We start from the raw sequence: 19,051 nt of genomic DNA, 5'->3' as shown, positions 1-19,051 counted from the left end.
TGACATTTAAGCCAAAGATGCAGTGAAGAGACAGAATCACGCAAATATCCCAGAGAAGACCAACCAAGTACAACAAACAAGAAACACAGAATCCCTGAAAAGGGAAGGAGCTCAGCTCAGCATATTAGGAGGATAGAAGGAAGGCACTGTGGCTGGAACATCAAAGGAAGGGATGGGGGCAGATCAGAGATGACTTCACTGGCCACAGTAAAGAATCTGGATCTGTATTCCAACTGTAATAAGAAATTGCTGTAAATTTATAAGTAGAAACACAATAGATCATTTAGGCTTGGAGATTAGTACAGTAGTTATACAGAGAATAGAACGTAAGGTGCAAAAGTAACAGCAGAGAAAGCTGCTAAAAGGCTGCGACTCTATCCAGTCAAGAAACGTCGGTGGCTTAAACCAGCATTTTAATAGCTGTGGTGGTGAAAAGTGTTCAGATTCAGGATATATTTTGGCAGTAAGATCAACAGCCCTTGCTAATGGAGTCAGGATTCTGAGACTGAGTGAACTATCCATACCCGAGCGACTCAAGTCTCACCACAGACCTTCTCAACACTCACCATGCTGGGCTGTGTCCAGAGGGTGCAGGCAACAATTACTTGCAAAATCAATAATGAAATGTAAGATGTATTGTATTCTCTCACTTACCCAAATTCGGATCAGGAGCCTGACGTTTCTTAATTTTAGCTTCAGATATAGCAGAATAATAGGCACAAGTCATCTTGATCAACCACGTTGCTCGAACCATTGGCACAGAATATTTAGCTAAACATGCAAAAACATCCTCTTTTTTACTAAGGATAGGAACCTAAAAAGAAACAACATAGTATGTTTATAATAATCACATACTGTGTTCATCACTAGATAAACCTAAATAAAGGTGAAGCAAAAGAAAGAGGCTATAAGTTACCTGCTGGCTCTAAGAAAGTATATCCTTGATGGATTTTCAAATAGCGCATGCAGTTGTTTTTTTGGTTTTTTTTTTTTTTTTAGGAACATTTTAAGCCAATTTTCATTAAGAAAAAATAACCAAAACTAGGTTTAGCACAATAGAAAAGTTTCATTAGTTGTGCTTTCTATTTTTTAAAAAATAAATGATTTTCAGATTCTCAGATGCTGAGAGCTACTCATCTTATCAAAAGAGCAAGGAAAAATAATTTCATGACAGTCCTCCAAAGAATTTATCTCAAAATTGGAAGGGACAGACCAAGTGAAAATTGTTCCTACTCTGTATTTTATCCAGAACCTTTTTTGTGTGTGTACAAAGCTTTCTGATTAACATTTCATAAGAGTAACAATTTCCAGAAAGCTTCTAAAAGTGACATTAGTCCAAAATTTAAAAGAGAGGCTACAATGACGGATCAGTGTATCTGCCTAATAAACACTGAGCCAGAAATAGCTAGGTAATTAATTTACTGGTTGAAATTAGGCACTTGAGGCAGTTAATTATGTCTTCCAGACCACAAAGGTACTATTTAGCAAATTAGTATCCCAATGTACCACTGAATGGTTTGAAAGAGTTAATTCATTCTTCTAGTATCCCTCATAAATATCCTAAGAATAGCCCATTCATCTATATCATCTATTCAAGTTTATGAATATAAAGGAAGAAAAACAGTGAACAAAGACTACATTAGCCATGATGCAGCAGGATGAGAGCAATGAGACTGAGGGGCGAGGATATGCTCCACGCCAGCCATGACCCCCTCTGTACTCCACTCCTGAATGAAGCCTGTTTGGCTAAGCCCTTCACTCCTGGGATCCTCATTTATGAACTGTGTTATTAACATCAACCCTGTCCACCTCACAGGGTAGTTAAAAGGATAAAGCAAAACAATTACATGAATCAAAATTATAATGATTATTTTGTTGTCAGTTCCAAGGATTTCTCCTTGCCAACCAAAGTGCTTTCAGGCCATGGATGTGACCCTTTCTTAGAGGATCTGGAACAACACTACTATAAATACCAAGAGCCCTGGTCTCTCTGTCCCAAACTCTTACTTGATTTTGTGAAAATCAAGGCTTCAAACCAGCTAACTGATTCACACAGCATGGCATTTTTCTCTTAACCAAATCCTCACTCATACAGTGGTATCTGTGCACTGATATGTCACAAATTTGACTATTCACACACTTGGTACAAAGTGTGATCCTAGAATAAGTCTTTTTAAGAGCTAATTATTTCAGTGTGTGGCCCTTAAAAACAAGCAAACTATTTCACCTGGCCTTGCCAAAGAACCATAAAGTTTTCCAATGCTGAAGGAAAAGCTGTCTGGGTTGCACATTAAGATGCAACGTATAGGCCCTGCACGGTGGCTCAGGACTATAATACCAGCACTTTGGGAAGCAGAGGCAGGTGGATCACTTGAGCCTATCAGTTTGAGACCAGCCCGGGCAGCATGGCAAAACCTTACTAAAAATATAAAAATCAGGCAGGTGCAGTGGCACACACCTGTAGTCCCAGCTACTCAGGAGGCTGAAGTGGGAGAATTGCTTGAGCCTGGGAGGTAGAGGTTGCAGTGAGCCAAGATCATGCCACTGCACTCCACTCTGAGCAATACAGCGAGACCATGTCTCAAAAAAAAAAAAAAAAAAAAAATTGCAGTATATCCACATACATATTTCATGGGCAACTGAAGAGACTAGTCATGTACAGTTCCTGCCTTGGGTGCTGACTTCACAACACAGACCCCATGACAGAGGCGATTACACTGCACCCAACACAACTAAACGGGAGATAAAAGTCACATAGGCCAAAGCCAGAAGGCTTCCTCTCTGCAGACCAGATACTAAATTGTATCTCTTTTAGACAAAAAAGACACAATTTAACAGGAACATTTCCTGAAAATGAGGCTTACAAGGCACATCTCTCATGGAGCACAAGGCTCTTGGCATACTGGCTATCATTTAAGTCAGGGACAGGAAAAGCACAGAGTTCAATATTCAGTTCAAGACCTGAGTAGCTGCTTTTCACCAGAACGTACAGTGTGGTGTCAGTGAGTTAAATTTTCATTGTCAAGGTGAGGCTGTCTCTCATTCAGACATGCCAAAAGGTTATATAGATCAAGGCCTAAAACATAAACAAGTGCAAGTTAGCATCTCCAAAAGAGTCACTACTAGTAGTTATCTTTCATAGATGCCTAAAGGATTTCCTTTGAACTACAATTGGCAGAGGGGAAAAAATAAAACATCTGAACTTGTGAAATGTTTAGATGAGACAATAAACAAAACTCAGCACAGATCTTACGTTAACAGCACAATGCAAACCTCTACCTCACTGTCCGTACTAGCAGAACCCCATGAGAATTGGTTGATGCAACTCAAGACTTCGGAATTCAGAAGAACGTATGTGAAAGAAGTTACTCAATTAAGAAAGCAGACCAACCAGACACATATTAATAATTTTGTCAAATCTACAGTTGGGCCAACTCAGAAAGATAAATACGTTTATATTGACTAAAGTATTGACTTCCTCACCTTGTTGCATTACATGTTTTTCAATAAAGAATACATGTGATTTTAAATGACAGCTAAAACTTGGCAATCACAGGGCAGCTGTCTGGTTCTAAATCAAGCCACAGTTGCATCTAAGTACAGAAAGAAAATTAAGATACCTAGTATGTGCTGGTTTTCAAACCACAGAAGGGTGTCCTATCACCTTTCTCCTTGGATGCACATTATCACTGCATCCTCTGCTAAGCAAGGGTAAACGCAAAAGAAAATTTCACAGACCACAGTAATCAAAGTCACCTGAAGGGAACAGGTGAGAGTTAATGAACTGTTCAAGACCTGGAAGAATATCCCTAGATGCCAGAAGTCTATTTTTCCAAATCGATCTATAATTGTGATTGAGTTAAAAGGTCCTTTACAAGCCTCTGTGGATAAAGCCTTGGCACGCTGTGAAGCTTCACAGTAGCAGAAAACCAGGTCCTGAAATATGATCCATACAGGAAACCATTATGAACTCAAGATAAGATTTCAAAGATGACTCAGGATCTTAGCAGGTAAACCCAGGCTTTCTACCTTAAGCCATCGCACAGATGAATACCAAAAATTAAAGAAGTATTTGAACTCTCTAATATGAAGAACATGCAGAGAATGCATTGCTTTACCCCATTCTAAAAGAGATTTCACCATCTCAAGAAGATGATATGCTGAGGAGGGAAGGGGAAGGATTCTTGAAATGCCCAAGAAATGAATATTTCAAAGTATATTTAATCGTTTTACAAAGAAAACATCTTCAAGTTTACAAAGAATTAACATCAGGGCTTACCTGAGGAACACCTGACTTGGCCAGAGGCAGCTCCTAATAAAGAAAGAAGAATAATGGCTAATACACTGCACCATGATTCATCTTCCTCCTACAAGAGGAGAAACCACTACTCCCCTAGAGCAAGGGCATCAACTCCTCAAGAGTAGCAAATCCCAAATATGCACTGTAAAAACTTATGAAAAAAAGAAAAACTAAATGGAAAGATGTCAGGCTGGCAACATGGAAAGTATGAACGGTTAGTCAAAAGCCATCAAATATTGAAGGATGCCCTATGACTTATATGGCCTTCAGATACAATTCACAGGCCACAGTGGGACCACAAAGTAAATATTCACCACTGGAAAAGAAGTCATACATGGTTCAGCCTGGATTGAGACAGTGGTACTAACTGAATGGTAAGAGGTGGTTATGCTGACTGTACACTCTTTCAAGATTTCAGTTGCCTTTCACCACTGAAATCTACACAAGGCAATACAACATTATGACATTCAGGCAAAATAAAGCCAATGGAAGCTACAGACACTATTTTCAAAGAGCTGCTTTGGAAAATAGGCAAATATACAAAAGAGCTCCTCTATAAACTGGGCCTGTACCAAGCTGATAAGGAAAACTTAACACTAAGAACAGAAGACAGGCACTACTAACACTAAAGGGCCTTAGGAGAGATAAGAAAAGATCCCTGGGATTATTTCAAAGTTGTGCAAGAAATCAGAGATCAGGACTATGAGCAAGGTATCTAGTTTCTTATATAAATTTCAAGAGGTATCTTATATTGTTTGGACCACGAGACTGTTGAATCTGTGTATTATTTCCCACTTGAGGAAAATGACCAAAGGCAAAGATTTTAAAAGAACCTCCCACATCCCCTCCCCTATAAAAAAAGCTAGAAGCTATGAATAAACCTGCCCATTTTGTTCTAAAAATTTTTCAAAGAACAAGCACACATAGAATCACAATCTTTATCTCGCTTGGTAGGAAGGAGACAGCTTGAAGCATTTGGATGGGTACTTTTAAAGACAAGAAAATAACCTCAAAGCAAGAATCTTTTTAACAAATCTTGGACATCTTGGCCTAAGAAAAGTGGAAATGTAATTTTTTTTTAAATGCAGTCTTCTTGTCTGTTCTCGATTTTAAAATCTTGTCTACCTAAAATCCACATAAACAGCTTGATATGTGGAATGTTTAGGGATTTATAGATGTCCTAGGCACCACATGCAATCAAACAAAAGGGGAAAACAGCATGGGGTGGCACCCACCTGGTACCACAAACCTGCCATTGGGCTTGCAGTCTCAAAAAGAATTGGGAAAAACAAAAATATACTTGAACATCATCCCAAACAGCTGATTGTAAGACCATAACTAAAACAATGTAAGAAATATTTGATACCTTTTTTGCCAAAATAGAAAGCGGCTTATTTCCTGCTAAGTCAGAAAACCAACTATGAATTGCACTCTGGGATCGAGCAGTAACCAGCCAATAATTATCTTTAGCATTAACTTGTGGTTTCTTCTTTCCCGTGTCCTGGAAAGTGTTAAGCTTCAGTTTCTCAGCTAATATGCTGCTAAAATAAGCTCCAATCTGTGGAAAGAAGAGAAAAAAAGGGAAAGTTAAGACAATAAGCAAGTAGCTTAGTACTGTACATTAGTATTTTATCTTTATTGTTTCAACTGAAAATCTTCATACAGCCCATCAGAAATTAAATTGGGAATTTAAGTCTTTGAAGCCAAGAGATGTGATTTCCTTACACTAACTATGATACACAGCACCTTTATACCACTATTCACAAGTAGTTTGGCAGAGGGGGGCGAGGGGGGCCTTTGGAAATCTCTGCTAAGATGAAATTAATTACATCCTGAATAAATTTCAGTACAATGGGTTCTGCTTTAATCCTTCAGCTGCTCTTTCTCCTTTCTAATACTACACACCCGTCAGGAGAGAATGCCTTCTCTGAGAGAAGAAAGCCTAGTAATCACTCAGTAATCATTATTTTTCTTGTTTCATCTTAATAGCACTTATTTTTGGAAAGGAAACTCGGTATTTACACTCAATGCTTTTAAACAAAGAATCTAGAGAAATTTAATTTATTTAAATGGCAAATTACAAAAGGTTCAATTAAATTTGGTATTCAACATTTTTTTATTAGGCTGCCAATTTCACAACTACAAATGTTTCAAGAAAAAGCTAGTATTACCTGCTCTGAATGACGCAAAGTGGCAAAGAAAGCTACTATGAATTACTGTATCGTTTTCATATTAACCAAATTAAAAGATGGACAAGGAAAAAAGAAAGGAACAGGAAAGAACTAACAAGAAGGCAGAGAACAAAGTAATAGCTAAAAATTTAGTGAATCTCACTGGGTGTGGTGGCTCACACCTGTAATCACAACACTTTGGGAAGCCAAGGCAGGTGGATCACCTGAGGTTAAGAGTTTGAGACCAGCCTGGCAACATGATGAAACCCCGTCTCTTCTAAAAAAAAAAAAAAAAAAAAACTAAATTAGCCTGACATGCGCCTATAATCCCAGTTCCTCGGGAGGCTGAGGCATGAGAATCACTTGAACCCGGGAGCCAGAGGTTGCAGTGAGCCAAGATCACACCACTATACTCCAGCCTGGATGACAGAGTGAGACTCCATCTCCAAAAAAAAAAAAAAATTCAGTCAATCTATAAAAAATCTGTTGGAATTTTTTCAAGAATCCTATCAAAGCATCACATTTCAGACTCTGGGAGTTCTTTAATAAGATGATGCAGTTAATTTCTGATAAATACCCCCAATGAAGTTATCAAACAGTGGCAACCATGACTAAAATAAAATACTTACCCTGATGAAGCAAAATAAGAATCACCACCTTAACTAATGAGTCAATAAACAATTAGTCCACAGGTTGAAACACAGTTCTAAGCCATTAGCCAAGTTCATCTATAGGGTGAAAAGCGTGACATTCTTTGATCTTTGTGATTGGTGTAATGACAAGAAGTCCGGTTTTAGTGTGTTAATGTAATACAATAATAAAAATTAGAATAAGTAGAAAAGGAGTCTGTCTTTTTTTTATGCAAAGAACTTCACCGCAGTTTGTGATTTATTTTAAAGCAAATATTTGCAGGATGTCCAAACAGTGAATAAATTAAGTGCAAAAATGTAGCAGAACCAGCTGTTTGGAAACAAGCAGCCAGTAGCAGCCAACTGTTTAATTTTAAATTTCTCAATTGACATTTGGTCTTTGCACCAAGAGCACAAAACACCTACGGCTACAGATTGCTATATATTCAAGAGGTCTCTTATTGTAATTATGTTTAAGTATTTAATAATAATAAACAGAGCTCTAAAAATGAAAAAAGTAGTCTGAGCAATCTATTTTATAATTATATTCTCCTATATACTTAATGACAGCAATGGAACAGTGACTGCATGTGTATATATTAATTCCTGCTAACAAGCCCTTGTAAACAAATGCCTACTGTTAACAAAGTCAAAATTCCCAAGAAAGCAAAACACTAGAAAATATACATTAGGGCTCCAAAAAAGGTCAAAACATGATTATAACATTTAATTGCCATAGCAATACATATTATTCAGAAATCAATCCATAAATACAATAAAAAGCAAAGAGCCACCTCATTCCCAAGTCCCAATGCCTACCTCCAAGTAAACAATTTGATTCATTTCTTATGTGTCCTTCCATTGTTTCCTTATGTGGATACAGGAGAGTAAACACGCATCTATTATTTTTCTCTTCCTTGTATGTATAACTCATTATGCATACTTAGTAAATGTCTGAGACCCTTCCTTATCTGTACACAGAAAGCCTCGTCATTTTTATAGACACATAACAAGGTACTGTCTGGATATACATTTAATCAAGTTACCATTAATGGACAGCATTTGTTCCAAAATTTTGCTATTACAAATCACACTAAAATGAGTAGCCTTTCACATTTGTTATTTCATACATAGCTAGAGCTTTAGGATAGACTTCCAGAATTCAGACTGTTATAATTCTGCAATTTTAATAAGCGTTGCCAAATTGCCCTCTAAAAGGTTTATACAATTGTGTACTCCTGCAAACAAGGTACAAGAGGTAAGGTGTTTTTTGTTTAGTTTTGGGTTTTTTTTTTTTTTGAGACAGAGTCTCACTCTGTTATCTAGACTAGAAGGCACTGGCGTGATTTTGGCTCACTGCAACCGCTGCCTCCTGGGTTCAAGAGATTCTCCTGCCTCATCCTCTCAGAGTAGCTGGGATTACGGGTGCCCACTACCACACCCAGCTCCTTTTTATTTTTTATTTTTTTTATTTTTAGTAGAGACGGGGTTTCACCATGTTGGCCAGCCTGGTCTCGAACTCCTGACTTCAGGTGATCTGCCCGCCTCAGCCTCCCAAATTGCTGGGATTACAGGTGTGAGCCATCACACACGGCCAGAGATAAGGTTAAATTTAACATTTGTTTCCATCCATCCAAAGTTATTTTCAAAAATAATTAATTTGATAAGAATGTGGGGAAAAAATTTAGGAGTTACATTATAATTCATGTATTTCATATTTATAAAATCAAATTCCCCTCAGAAGTCTTGGGTCCTTGAGTAAATCTCACAGAAAGAGTGGTAGCAGAAGTGTAATAGATGTTATTTCCATTTACTCAGTTATTTAAATTGACATAAAACTTGATACAACTGAACAATTTAGCAGTTCATATCAAGAGACATAAAGCGTTCATACTCTCTATTATGGACTAAATTGTACATCCTCAAAATTCATCTTCAAGCCTTAACCCTCAGTGTGACTATATTTGGAGATAGGGCCTTAAGGAGGTAATTAAGGTTAAATAAGGTGATAGGACTGGGCCCTAATCCAGTAGGACTTTATAAGAATAAGAGACACCACAGAGGAACACACAAGGAGAAAAGACCATGTGAAGACACAGTGAGAAGGTGGCCATCTGCAAGCCACGGAGAGAGGCATCTGGAGACACCAGACCTGCTGACACCTTATCTTGGACTTCCAGCCTTCAGATGGTGAGAAATTAAATTTCTGTTGTTTAAGACACCCAGTCTGAAATATTTTGTTATAGCAGCCCTAGTACATTAATACACCCTTTAACCAAGTAGTAATACAATTCAGGGAATTTATCCTAAAGAACAAAAGTTATACTTTCAAGTATTACTACAGTTTCTTTATAAATAACCATGAGAAACTGGCAACAAACTAACTGCTGTATATAGAGGTTTCAGTCAATTACAGCACATATATACATCATGGAATGTTATCTAGCCATGAATTATTATTCATATGACTACTTCAGCCATAAGGAAAAGTGCATACAAAATAATGTTTCAATTTTTTAAAGCAGACCAATTAAGAAAGATAAGGCTCTGAGGCCGGGCACAGTGGCTCACATCTGTAATCCCAGCACTTTGGGAGGCCAAGGCAGGCAGATCATTTAAGGCGAGGAGTCTGAGACCATCTGGCCAACATGGTGAAACCCTGTCTCTACAAAAATACAAAAATTAGCCAGGTGTGGTGGCAGGCGTGGCCAGCTACTCGGGAGGCTGAGGCACAAGAATGGCTTAAACGAGAAAGGCAGAGGTTGCAGTGAGTGAATATTGTGCCACTGCACTCCAGCCTGGGCGATGGAGCCAGACTTCACCTTGTAGATCTGGTTTGGGAGAGAACAAGATAAACTTGGAATATGTCTCAAAAAAAAAAAACAGTTCTGGAGATGGATGGTGACAATGGTTGATGTTTGTGACAACAATGCGAAATATACTTAATGACCAAGAACTGTACACTTAAAAATGGTTAAATGGTAAATGTTTTATCATAATTTTTAAAAAGGATCACAAATTACATATACATAATTGTGGTTTTAACATAAAAAAGTGTACCAAGATTGAAAAAAGACAAAACTAAAAACATTGTGTTTGGTCAATAGGACTATCTGCAGAAAATGTTTCTATTTTCTTTCACACCACTTAAGTAATATTTCAGTTGATAGTTTAACAACTTGTGTGCACTTGTGTGCATATAAAGAGAGATCTGGAATGATGCGCAAACCATTAACATTTCTCTGGAGAAGGGAAAGGAAATAGAAATTCACCTGCACGTCTGATTTCTTTTCATTTGTATGTATGTTTCTAATTTCACAAAAGTATTTTAATATCCAACTCAAAATATGTGAAAAAAAATCAAACCCTAAAAGATTACAGAGAAACGCAAACAATTCTATTTATATTCCTTTTTTTGAAACGGAGTCTAGCTCTGTCACCCAGGCTGGAGTGCAATGGCACGATCTCAGCTCACTGCAACCTCTGCCTCCTGGGTTCAAGTGATTCTCCTGCCTCGGCCTCCCAAGTAGCTGGGATTACAGATGCCTGCCACCACACCCAGCTAATTTTTGTATTTTTAGTAGAGACAGGGTTTCACCATGTTGGCCAGGCTGGTCTCAAACTCCTGACCTCAGGTGATCCGCCTGCCTTGGCCTCCCCAAGTGCTGGGATTACAAGCGTGAGCCACTGCACCTAGCCTATATTACTAATTGATAAGATAAATGCAGAGAAAAAGACATATAATTTTTAAAAAAAAATTTTTGAGCACAACATTCTGAGTATATACTTTTAATGAAAGTCTAAGGGCAAAAAGTATTGTAGAAAAATTGCACATTTATTCAGCGGTTTTGTTGTTGGAGTGGCAATGAAGTATTTTATTCTGGAACTTTTTTATGTGTGCTGTAAGAATAAATAAATATATATATTGATATTATTAAGAGCCAGAGTTCTCATTTTGGGAGAAGGGAGACCTAAAAATGGAATACGAAAAAGCAGGGGAAATACCCTGCGGCACTGGGCTAGAAATGGTAATAACAGGTAGGTAGAAAAAATATGTATCTATGTTTCCCATCTCTGTCCACTGAGAAAGCCTAGAAAGAATGACACTCCAGTAGCACTGAGCATCCACTTCTGGTTTGGGAAAGAACAAGATAAACTTGGAATATGTTTTGGTGCCAAAAGTAGGGAAGTGCTCAAAGGATGACAAGGACATTTAACCAGCAGCCAGGTTAGCAGGGTCCCTACTAGCAGAACATGAGACAATCTGAGCATCAAAAAGAAAAATGAAGGTATGGATTATAACACATCAAATTAAAAGAAAAAAATAATAATCCAAAGTGACACTAAAAACTTGAGTGTAAAAGGAAGTACTTCTTTTAACAAAAGAATGCCAAGTAAAACATGCATATGGAATAATTAGAAAACCTGCATTTTGCAATCACCAGCAAAATAAATCATTCAGCAGGAGTCATCAAGTGATGCTAAAATAACAGGATGAAATTTTATTGTAAAATAGGATATTTATATCCTCTCAAATTATCACCTTGTAGACCTTACTAAGAGGTAGAGAGGACTACCTTTCCAATGCAGGGAGATGGTAGACACCACCCAGAACAAGTGATCAAACTATAGCCAACAATAGGGCAAACTGGCATTGTGTGTCTCCTGATATGATGCAATGTAGTCTTCTTACCAAAAATATCTAACCTGGATCCTGTCACGAGAAAACAATCAGAAAAATCTAGAATATAGCACTAGTATATCAGACAACTGACCTGGGCTCTTCTAGAATAGCAATCATAAAAGCCTTTTTAAAAAAAGGCAGGAAAGGGGAGGAGGGAGAGGCAGAGAGCTGTACTGTACTAAATTAAAAGATGTGACAACTAAATGCAATGTATGATCCCTGATTGGATCCTGGGGCAGGACAGCATACAGGGTATTTGGGGGAAATCTGAATATGGACTGTAGCTTAAATAACACTAATTTATCAACACTGATTATTAAGGGTGTCACATATACACACTTTTTCAGGAGTCTGAGGAAATAAACAAATAACATTACCTTTGATGGGTTAATTACAATATTTCTAGCTGAGCCATGTTCATCTCCAGTGAAGGCTGGCTGATTATTGAAGCCTTGCTTTACATTCACAGCAGTAAGTTCATCCTGTTCAAGAGAAGGTATTGATTAAGCAAAAGGATGTAAAAGCTTCAACATAATCCAACATATTGCACCCTAAGTAATGGCTAAATTTGTTATACTCTGTAGAGGAGAATTCTTGAAAGGACAACAATCAAAGAAGGCAGAAATTGAAGTTTAAACACCAATACATAAATGTGTAGAGGGAGGGAGCAAATGTGGCAAATGTTAACTGTTGACTCTAGGTGCTGAGTACATGGGTGTTCATTATACTATCTTTTTTTTTTTTTTTTTTTGGAGATGGAGTCTCACTCTGTCACCCAGGCTGGAGTGCAGTGGTGTACTCTCAGGTCATTGCAATCTCCACCTCCCTGGTTCAAGTCAATCTCCTGCCTCAGCCTCCTGAGTAGCTGGGATTACATACAGGCATCCGCCATGACAGCAGGCTAATCTTTATATTTTTAGTAGAGATGGGGTTTCACCATTTTGTCCAGGCTGGCCTCAAACTCTTGACCTCAAGTGATTCTCTGGCCTCAGCCTCCCAAAGTGCTGGGATTACAGGTGTAAGCCACCGCACCTGGCCCATTATACTATTCCTTTAACTTTCCTGTAAGTTTAGATTTTTTTTTAACTTATAAGTTAGAAAAAGGAAAAAAAATGAGCAAAAATCTCACAGAAATATAAAATAGGATTTTTTTTAAGAATTGTTTCCAGGCCGGGCGCGGTGGCTCATGCCTGTAATCCCAGCACTTTGGGAGTCCGAGGCAGGTGGATCACCTGAGGTTAGGAGTTCAAGATCAGCCTGGCCAACATGATGAGATCCCATCTCTACTAAAAACACAAAAATTAGCTGGGCGTGGTAGCAGACGCCTGTGATCCCAGCTACTCTGGAGGCTGAGGCAGGAAAATCGCTAGAACCTGGGAGGTGGAGGTTGAAGTGAGCCGAGATCGCGCCACTGCACTCCAGCCTGGGCAACAGAGTGAGACTCCATCTCAAAAAAAAGAAAAAAAAAGTGTTTCCAGAGAACCCATAGTTTGACTCTCCATTTGTGGCCAACCCCTATGCACACACCTGTTTTATGTTTAAGAAAGCTGGTTCACCAACTTACCCAAGACATATGATGAATTAAAGACAGAAGTAAAGGGTTCCTAGGCACATGCCCTATGATCACAGTCACACAACATCACAACCCACAACTGAAAGGAAGTTTAGAGCTGCAATGTTTTCTCACGTATTTTGGCTCACTTGATCTTTACCAACTCCAATTCCAAAGGAGACAGTAGGCATGTATCTTCATGCCCGTTGTACAGATGAGAAAAGTGTGCCTCACTAAGCTAGTGCAGCAACTGGACAAAGCCAGCACGGAAATACTATCTTCTAAATCCTAGACTAGGAAGAGAAATTTCCATGACACCATGCCACCAAAGAACAAATGCCACATGAAAATGTGGTCTAAAAATATGTGGCTACAACTCCTACTCTCCTTAAAAAGATCTCCTACTGGATAGATATAAGAACACTTTTCCAAGGTCACAACACATCAAAAATAACCCAAGCCTTTAAAAAAAAAAAAAAAAAAAAAAAAACCAACCTTCTTGCCCTACCCAGATTATCACTGAGTTATGGAACTAAATCAGAATTCCTAAAATACAGACTTGAAAGAATAAGAGGGAGAGGTTTGAGTAAATGAAGCTACCTCCTGCTCCTCTCACTCCAAGCCAAGAAATAATCCTAGTAACAGTTGAGAGTAATGGTAGCCACGGCACAAGAATAAGACACACTTATTCCTTTAAGTAACTGCTGCATGCGTAAAATGAAAAACAGCAATTGATCAAAATCACTGTTACGATTAATCAAGAAGCTTAGAACAAAATAGTTTATGACATTTAAGCACCTGACCAAACTCTAAAAAGGTCACTTTGGCTGAGAACAAAGGTCTCCTGGAGACATGCCATGTAACTTTACTTAATTATGTGTGCTCTTACTAATGCCTTGGCGGGCCACTGTTTTGGCGAGTTTTCAAAAGACCCCTCAATAGGAAATTTCACTCTATGGTAATCACAAGTCTCCTCCAAGTATAGAAGGTCACTGAAATCGTGATCCACGCAGAATACGAGTTACAAGTACATTATCAGAAGATATCTCCAAACTGCTCCCACATTTTCAAATAAATTACGTGAAAATATAGAGCAAAACTACATAATGCATATTTTAAGTCAGAAAGATTTCAGTCAACTTAAAGCAAATGTGCTATCGAAATTTCAGTAGTCTCTGAGTCTAAGAAAGTAGGAGTACCAGCAGTGAGCTCAGGGGGAAAGTAGGAAGAGAAAACTGAATATTTATCTTTGATTTACCGTCAGAGTATTATAAGAAACATTGAGTAACAGCATATGCTTTTACTAAAAATACATTCTGGCCTAATCAAGAAGAATGTGTGAGATTTTCAGAACCAGATAGTTTAGTATTGCTTCACTTTTTAGTTTATACTAACACCAGATCAGGTAGCTGCTCATTGTATCCAACTGCTAATCGCTGGGACGAAGACACATGCCCACTCCTGAGTGTGTGCGCAAACTCAGAACCCCCAGAAGGAAAAGAACATGGAACTATGGATACATATCTGTCATCTACCTCAGATTTTCCTCAAACTAGGAGCCACATGGATATTATTGGGAGCCTTGAGTTCTGAGAAGTTTAAACTTTGCATTCTAAATTTCACAAAAATACATGTAGTTTGACCACTTCTCATTACCACCATGCATCATCTCATGCTTAGGCAATGCAATGGCTCCTAACTGGTCTCCTAGCCTCTCCCCTTTCCCCCTGAAGGCTACTTTGAACACAGCAGCCATAGGGAGCTTTTTAAAACTCAAGTGAGACCATGTCACTCCTGCTCAAAGCCTGCAATAATGTTCCATTTTACTCAAAGTACAAGCAAAGGCCCTACGATGTCCTAAAAGTTCCTGTGTGATCTTAACCCTGTTGCCTTTCTGGCCTAATCCCTAACGACACTCTCCTTCACTAACACTGTCTGGTCTCCTTACAATTCCTCAAACATACCAGCCCAGCATTCTCTAATCAGGGATTTTGCACTGTCTGTTCCCCCTGCCTAGACTGCTCTTTTTCCTGGTATCCACATGGTCAACGACCTGACCACCTTAACTTTTTGCTCAAATTTCACATTCTCAATGAAAAATGTGATGACCCTATTTAAACTGGAACTGTCCACCCATTCCCTTTACCTCCCAGCATTCCTGATCCTTCAACAATCCATAGCATTTATCACCTAAAACACACTATAATTTAGAATGTGTATTGGCTGTCTCCTCGATGAGAAGATAAGGTGCGTAAAACTGGGGATCTTTATTTTGTTGACAAACACAGGCCAAGCACAGAGTGCACAGATGCAGTGCCTGGCAAATAGCTCACATTGCAGGTGTTCAAAAAATATTTGTTCAAAGAATAAATAAATGAACGACATCCTATTCTGAACAATTAGCATGAGCATATTCTGAGTCACTACCTCATGAATTTGGAGTTGTAATTTCATTTGTGTTTCTAACTAGCACCGCTTTGTCACCCAGAGTAGGAGCACTCATCCCATCACACCCCACATACCATCCTGAAAACAACATTTTATAACATCGATTTCCCAAGTGTGAAATGAAATTCATAAATAACTTACCTATACCAATATTTTTTAAATCAGTATAATGCTCTCATTCTAAAACTTTTTAAAAAGAAAGTAACTTAAAATAGGTACTTCAACAGGAAACACTCAGGCACACTACACTGGACTCTCACAACTGAAAGTGTGGTCCATGGCCCTGGAGCACTGGCATTACCTGCAAGCCTGTTAGAAAGGCAGAATCTCACCCCTCCCCCAGAGTCACAATCAGCCTTTTAACAAATTCCCACATGATTCATGGACACATTAGACTTTGAAGAAGCAGGGCCCTAGAAGGCTGAGAATTGCTTGAACCCGGGAGGCGGAGGTTGCTGTGAGCAGAGATCATGCCACTGCACTCCAGCCTGGGCAACGGAGCGAGACTCCGTCTCAAAAAAATACAAAAGAAATTGTTAAATGTTTGTTCCTATTCCTAGCATTAGCATAACACAGTAACTACAAAATGCAAACTGATAACAAGTGTGCTGTATTACCATTTCAAATGATCAGGAAGAGCATAACATGAATTTTTTGAAACTGTGAAACACTTTTGCTATAGTTTCAAACTAACAAAATAGTCTCCCAACATATTAAGACACAACAGTTACATTCCTCAGAAACTCAATGTATATTAAAATCATACAAAAAATACTTTGAGATTATACGTAAAACAGATTCCTATCTGAGATGGGTAAAAACAGTTGAAGGTTTCAGTGACACATCTGAAAGTGCAGGGGACACGGGACAATTCTTCATGGAACCCACCCATCTGCACCCTGAGGACAACTCCACCCACTCAATGGTAGCAGCCACAACCAACTAACTCCTCTCCCCGCACCCAGATTTCCACAGTACTTCCAGTGAGAGCCACAGACCCACCAGAGGGATAGCTTTTATCTTTTAGAGCCCTATTCTGAAAAGGGGGTTCACAGGCTCTGGGTTTAAGAAACACTGAGCTCCACACTGAAGTGTCAGTCAAAATCTTGCTCGTGCTGCAATTGGGGATGCTCTAATTCCAACTCACTAGGCCATCCTCTGGTTCGCATAGGTGGTTCCAGGCGGATACACGCTGGCACCATGGACTGACTGATGGAGATGCAGACACAAGTGGGGAGAATACTGTGGGTAAGAGCCCAGAGTCTGCAATCAGACAGCTCGAATGTAAACCCCCCACTACATTTAAGAGGGACTCTAAGCAAGCTCTGGGACCACTGCTGTGCTTCCATTTCCCCAATTGTAAAACGGGGACAGTAACAGTTTCTACCACGTTATCTCCATAACCCAGTTCAAAAAAAAGAGCCCAGAGAGAAACTAATGTGGCCAAGGTTACACAGTAGTGAAGAATTCCAAAAAGTCCATGCTCCCAACCATCAAACCATATAAAAATGGCTGGCAGTTAGCATTGCTGCTATTGTTAGTATCATATTTTTGGTTCCAGAAAGTGATAACCTGAAGCTCCAGTCAGCAGAGATACAAAAAGCCTTCTTGGGAAATTAAAAAGACCTTTTCCTTAAAGCAGTGACTCTCAAACTTTTACATCCATCAGAATCCTCTGAAGAACTCGCGAAAGCACAGCTGCTGGCACCACCCACAGAGTTCCCACTTCAGTAGGTCAGGGGTGATGCCTGAGAATCTGTAATTCTAACAAGTTCCCAGGTGATGCTGATACAGAGACCATGCTAACATGAAGACTTGAGGTTTCTGCCTCTCTAGAAAACCAGGGTTTCCATGCCCAGTGCCAGTACAGGTCTAACACCAGAAAGAAAATGGATGTCCCATCTTGGCTCAAGAGCAGGAGATCTCAAGAAGAAAAGTCCATGCGGAATTCTCTACTACACCCCCTTCCCTCACTCTGAAGACACAAATGCAAAGCTATACACACACAGATCCAGGAAGGAACCAAGTGTATAAAGTTTTCACTTCACTCCTTTAACTTCCTATAGAACACTAGGGCCACAGAGCCAAAAAAAAACAGCTGTCACATCTGTGAGGTTTATTAGTACAAAACTTCAGGTCAAGGACCTAGAGAAACTACGTGAGAGGAAGTAAAAATCCAGAGCATCACAACAAAGCACCCTGATGGTCTATTTCCTAAAGTTTCTGAGAAGAGTTAACATTAATGACAAAAATCCAAAAGATAAGAATAAGATTCAAATTCCAGAGTGTTAACTATTGTTGCTTAGACATTATTTCTCAAACTCCAGTAATGCACCAACAGACCCCTTTTAGAGGAGAACCACTTTCTCTAGCCTGAGGGAGTCCACAGACCCCAAGTTTGGGAAACTGGGCTGGGACATGGATACTTAATGGTATTAGGCAGCATTAAGAGATTCCAAACAAGAGGTAATGTGCGTTACCTGAACTCAAATAACAAACTTTTATGACACTGCTCTGAAGGCTTTTGTCAAGTCTAATCAGGCAAAAATTGAAAGAGGAGAGTCCAAATTTTGGAACAGCATGCCTCTAAAACCCCCAAGCCAGAATCTGTAAAGGACACAAATAGCTTCCTCTTTTGCTAGCCCTGAACCTCTTCAAAGATGTCTCGAAATAATGGAGGGTAGCAGTCACTAAAATTCTTACAATGCCTTTCCTTACAGAGATTTAAGCTTGTTCGGCTATATCTGGCCAACAATTCTTATAACAGAACTTCCAGCAGCTACTTTGCCCATCTGCAAAGGTGAGGCAACTAAGATCCCAAAAACGTGAGGCACACACAACAGTTAGTCAAGATCTTGTTCCCAGGGTTGTGCTCTGGGAACCAGATCAACAGCACTGCACCTTTTAAAAGGACTCTTATTAAAGGTTGAACATCTTCCCATTGTACAACATGGAGAGTAAAAGAAAAAATAAAGCACTTGTAATAACTGTTGGGAAGCAGAGGAGACCACGAATCCAGACATACTTTTAAATACGTTTAACATTAACAGCATCTAGGGCAAAACCGTTGTACACGCACGTCCAAGACCAAGTATTAACTAAACCAAGAGACAATGCCAGCTGAGAATGTGAATTCACAGTCCTCACCAAGCGGCCCAGAGTAGCAATGCACCAAACCACTGTGCACATGGATTTCAACAGGTTTACAACAAAATAATACAAACACAGAGAAAGAAGAACGCTCACACCTCTTGTCATTGGTTTCAA

General features: G+C 39.1%; 1 protein-coding gene across 7 annotated transcripts in view; it reads right to left on the bottom strand.

Moving 5' to 3' along the window:
* The window catches only part of MED12L (mediator complex subunit 12L), a 341,010-nt gene that overhangs the window by 298,002 nt on the left and 23,957 nt on the right, over positions 1-19,051 (bottom strand). For 5 of the 7 annotated variants that reach the window (XM_045386764.2, XM_005546118.4, XM_045386767.2 and 2 more), the window contains 3 exons: positions 12,162-12,266; positions 5,667-5,858; positions 655-814 (listed from right to left, as the gene is read on the bottom strand). In XM_045386764.2, the coding sequence (XP_045242699.2) occupies positions 655-814; positions 5,667-5,858; positions 12,162-12,266 (457 nt within the window). Of the gene's footprint in view, positions 1-654; positions 815-4,279; positions 4,313-5,666; positions 5,859-12,161; positions 12,267-19,051 lie in introns of all 7 variants that reach the window. The other 2 variants (XR_012430801.1, XM_045386761.2) reach the window with 1 other exon arrangement.

Source organism: Macaca fascicularis, chromosome 2 (genome assembly GCF_037993035.2).
Source record: "Macaca fascicularis isolate 582-1 chromosome 2, T2T-MFA8v1.1".
Taxonomy (NCBI): domain Eukaryota; kingdom Metazoa; phylum Chordata; class Mammalia; order Primates; family Cercopithecidae; genus Macaca; species Macaca fascicularis.
The sequence above is the reverse complement of the archived record's forward strand: the minus strand, read 5'-3'. Positions and strand labels throughout refer to the sequence as shown.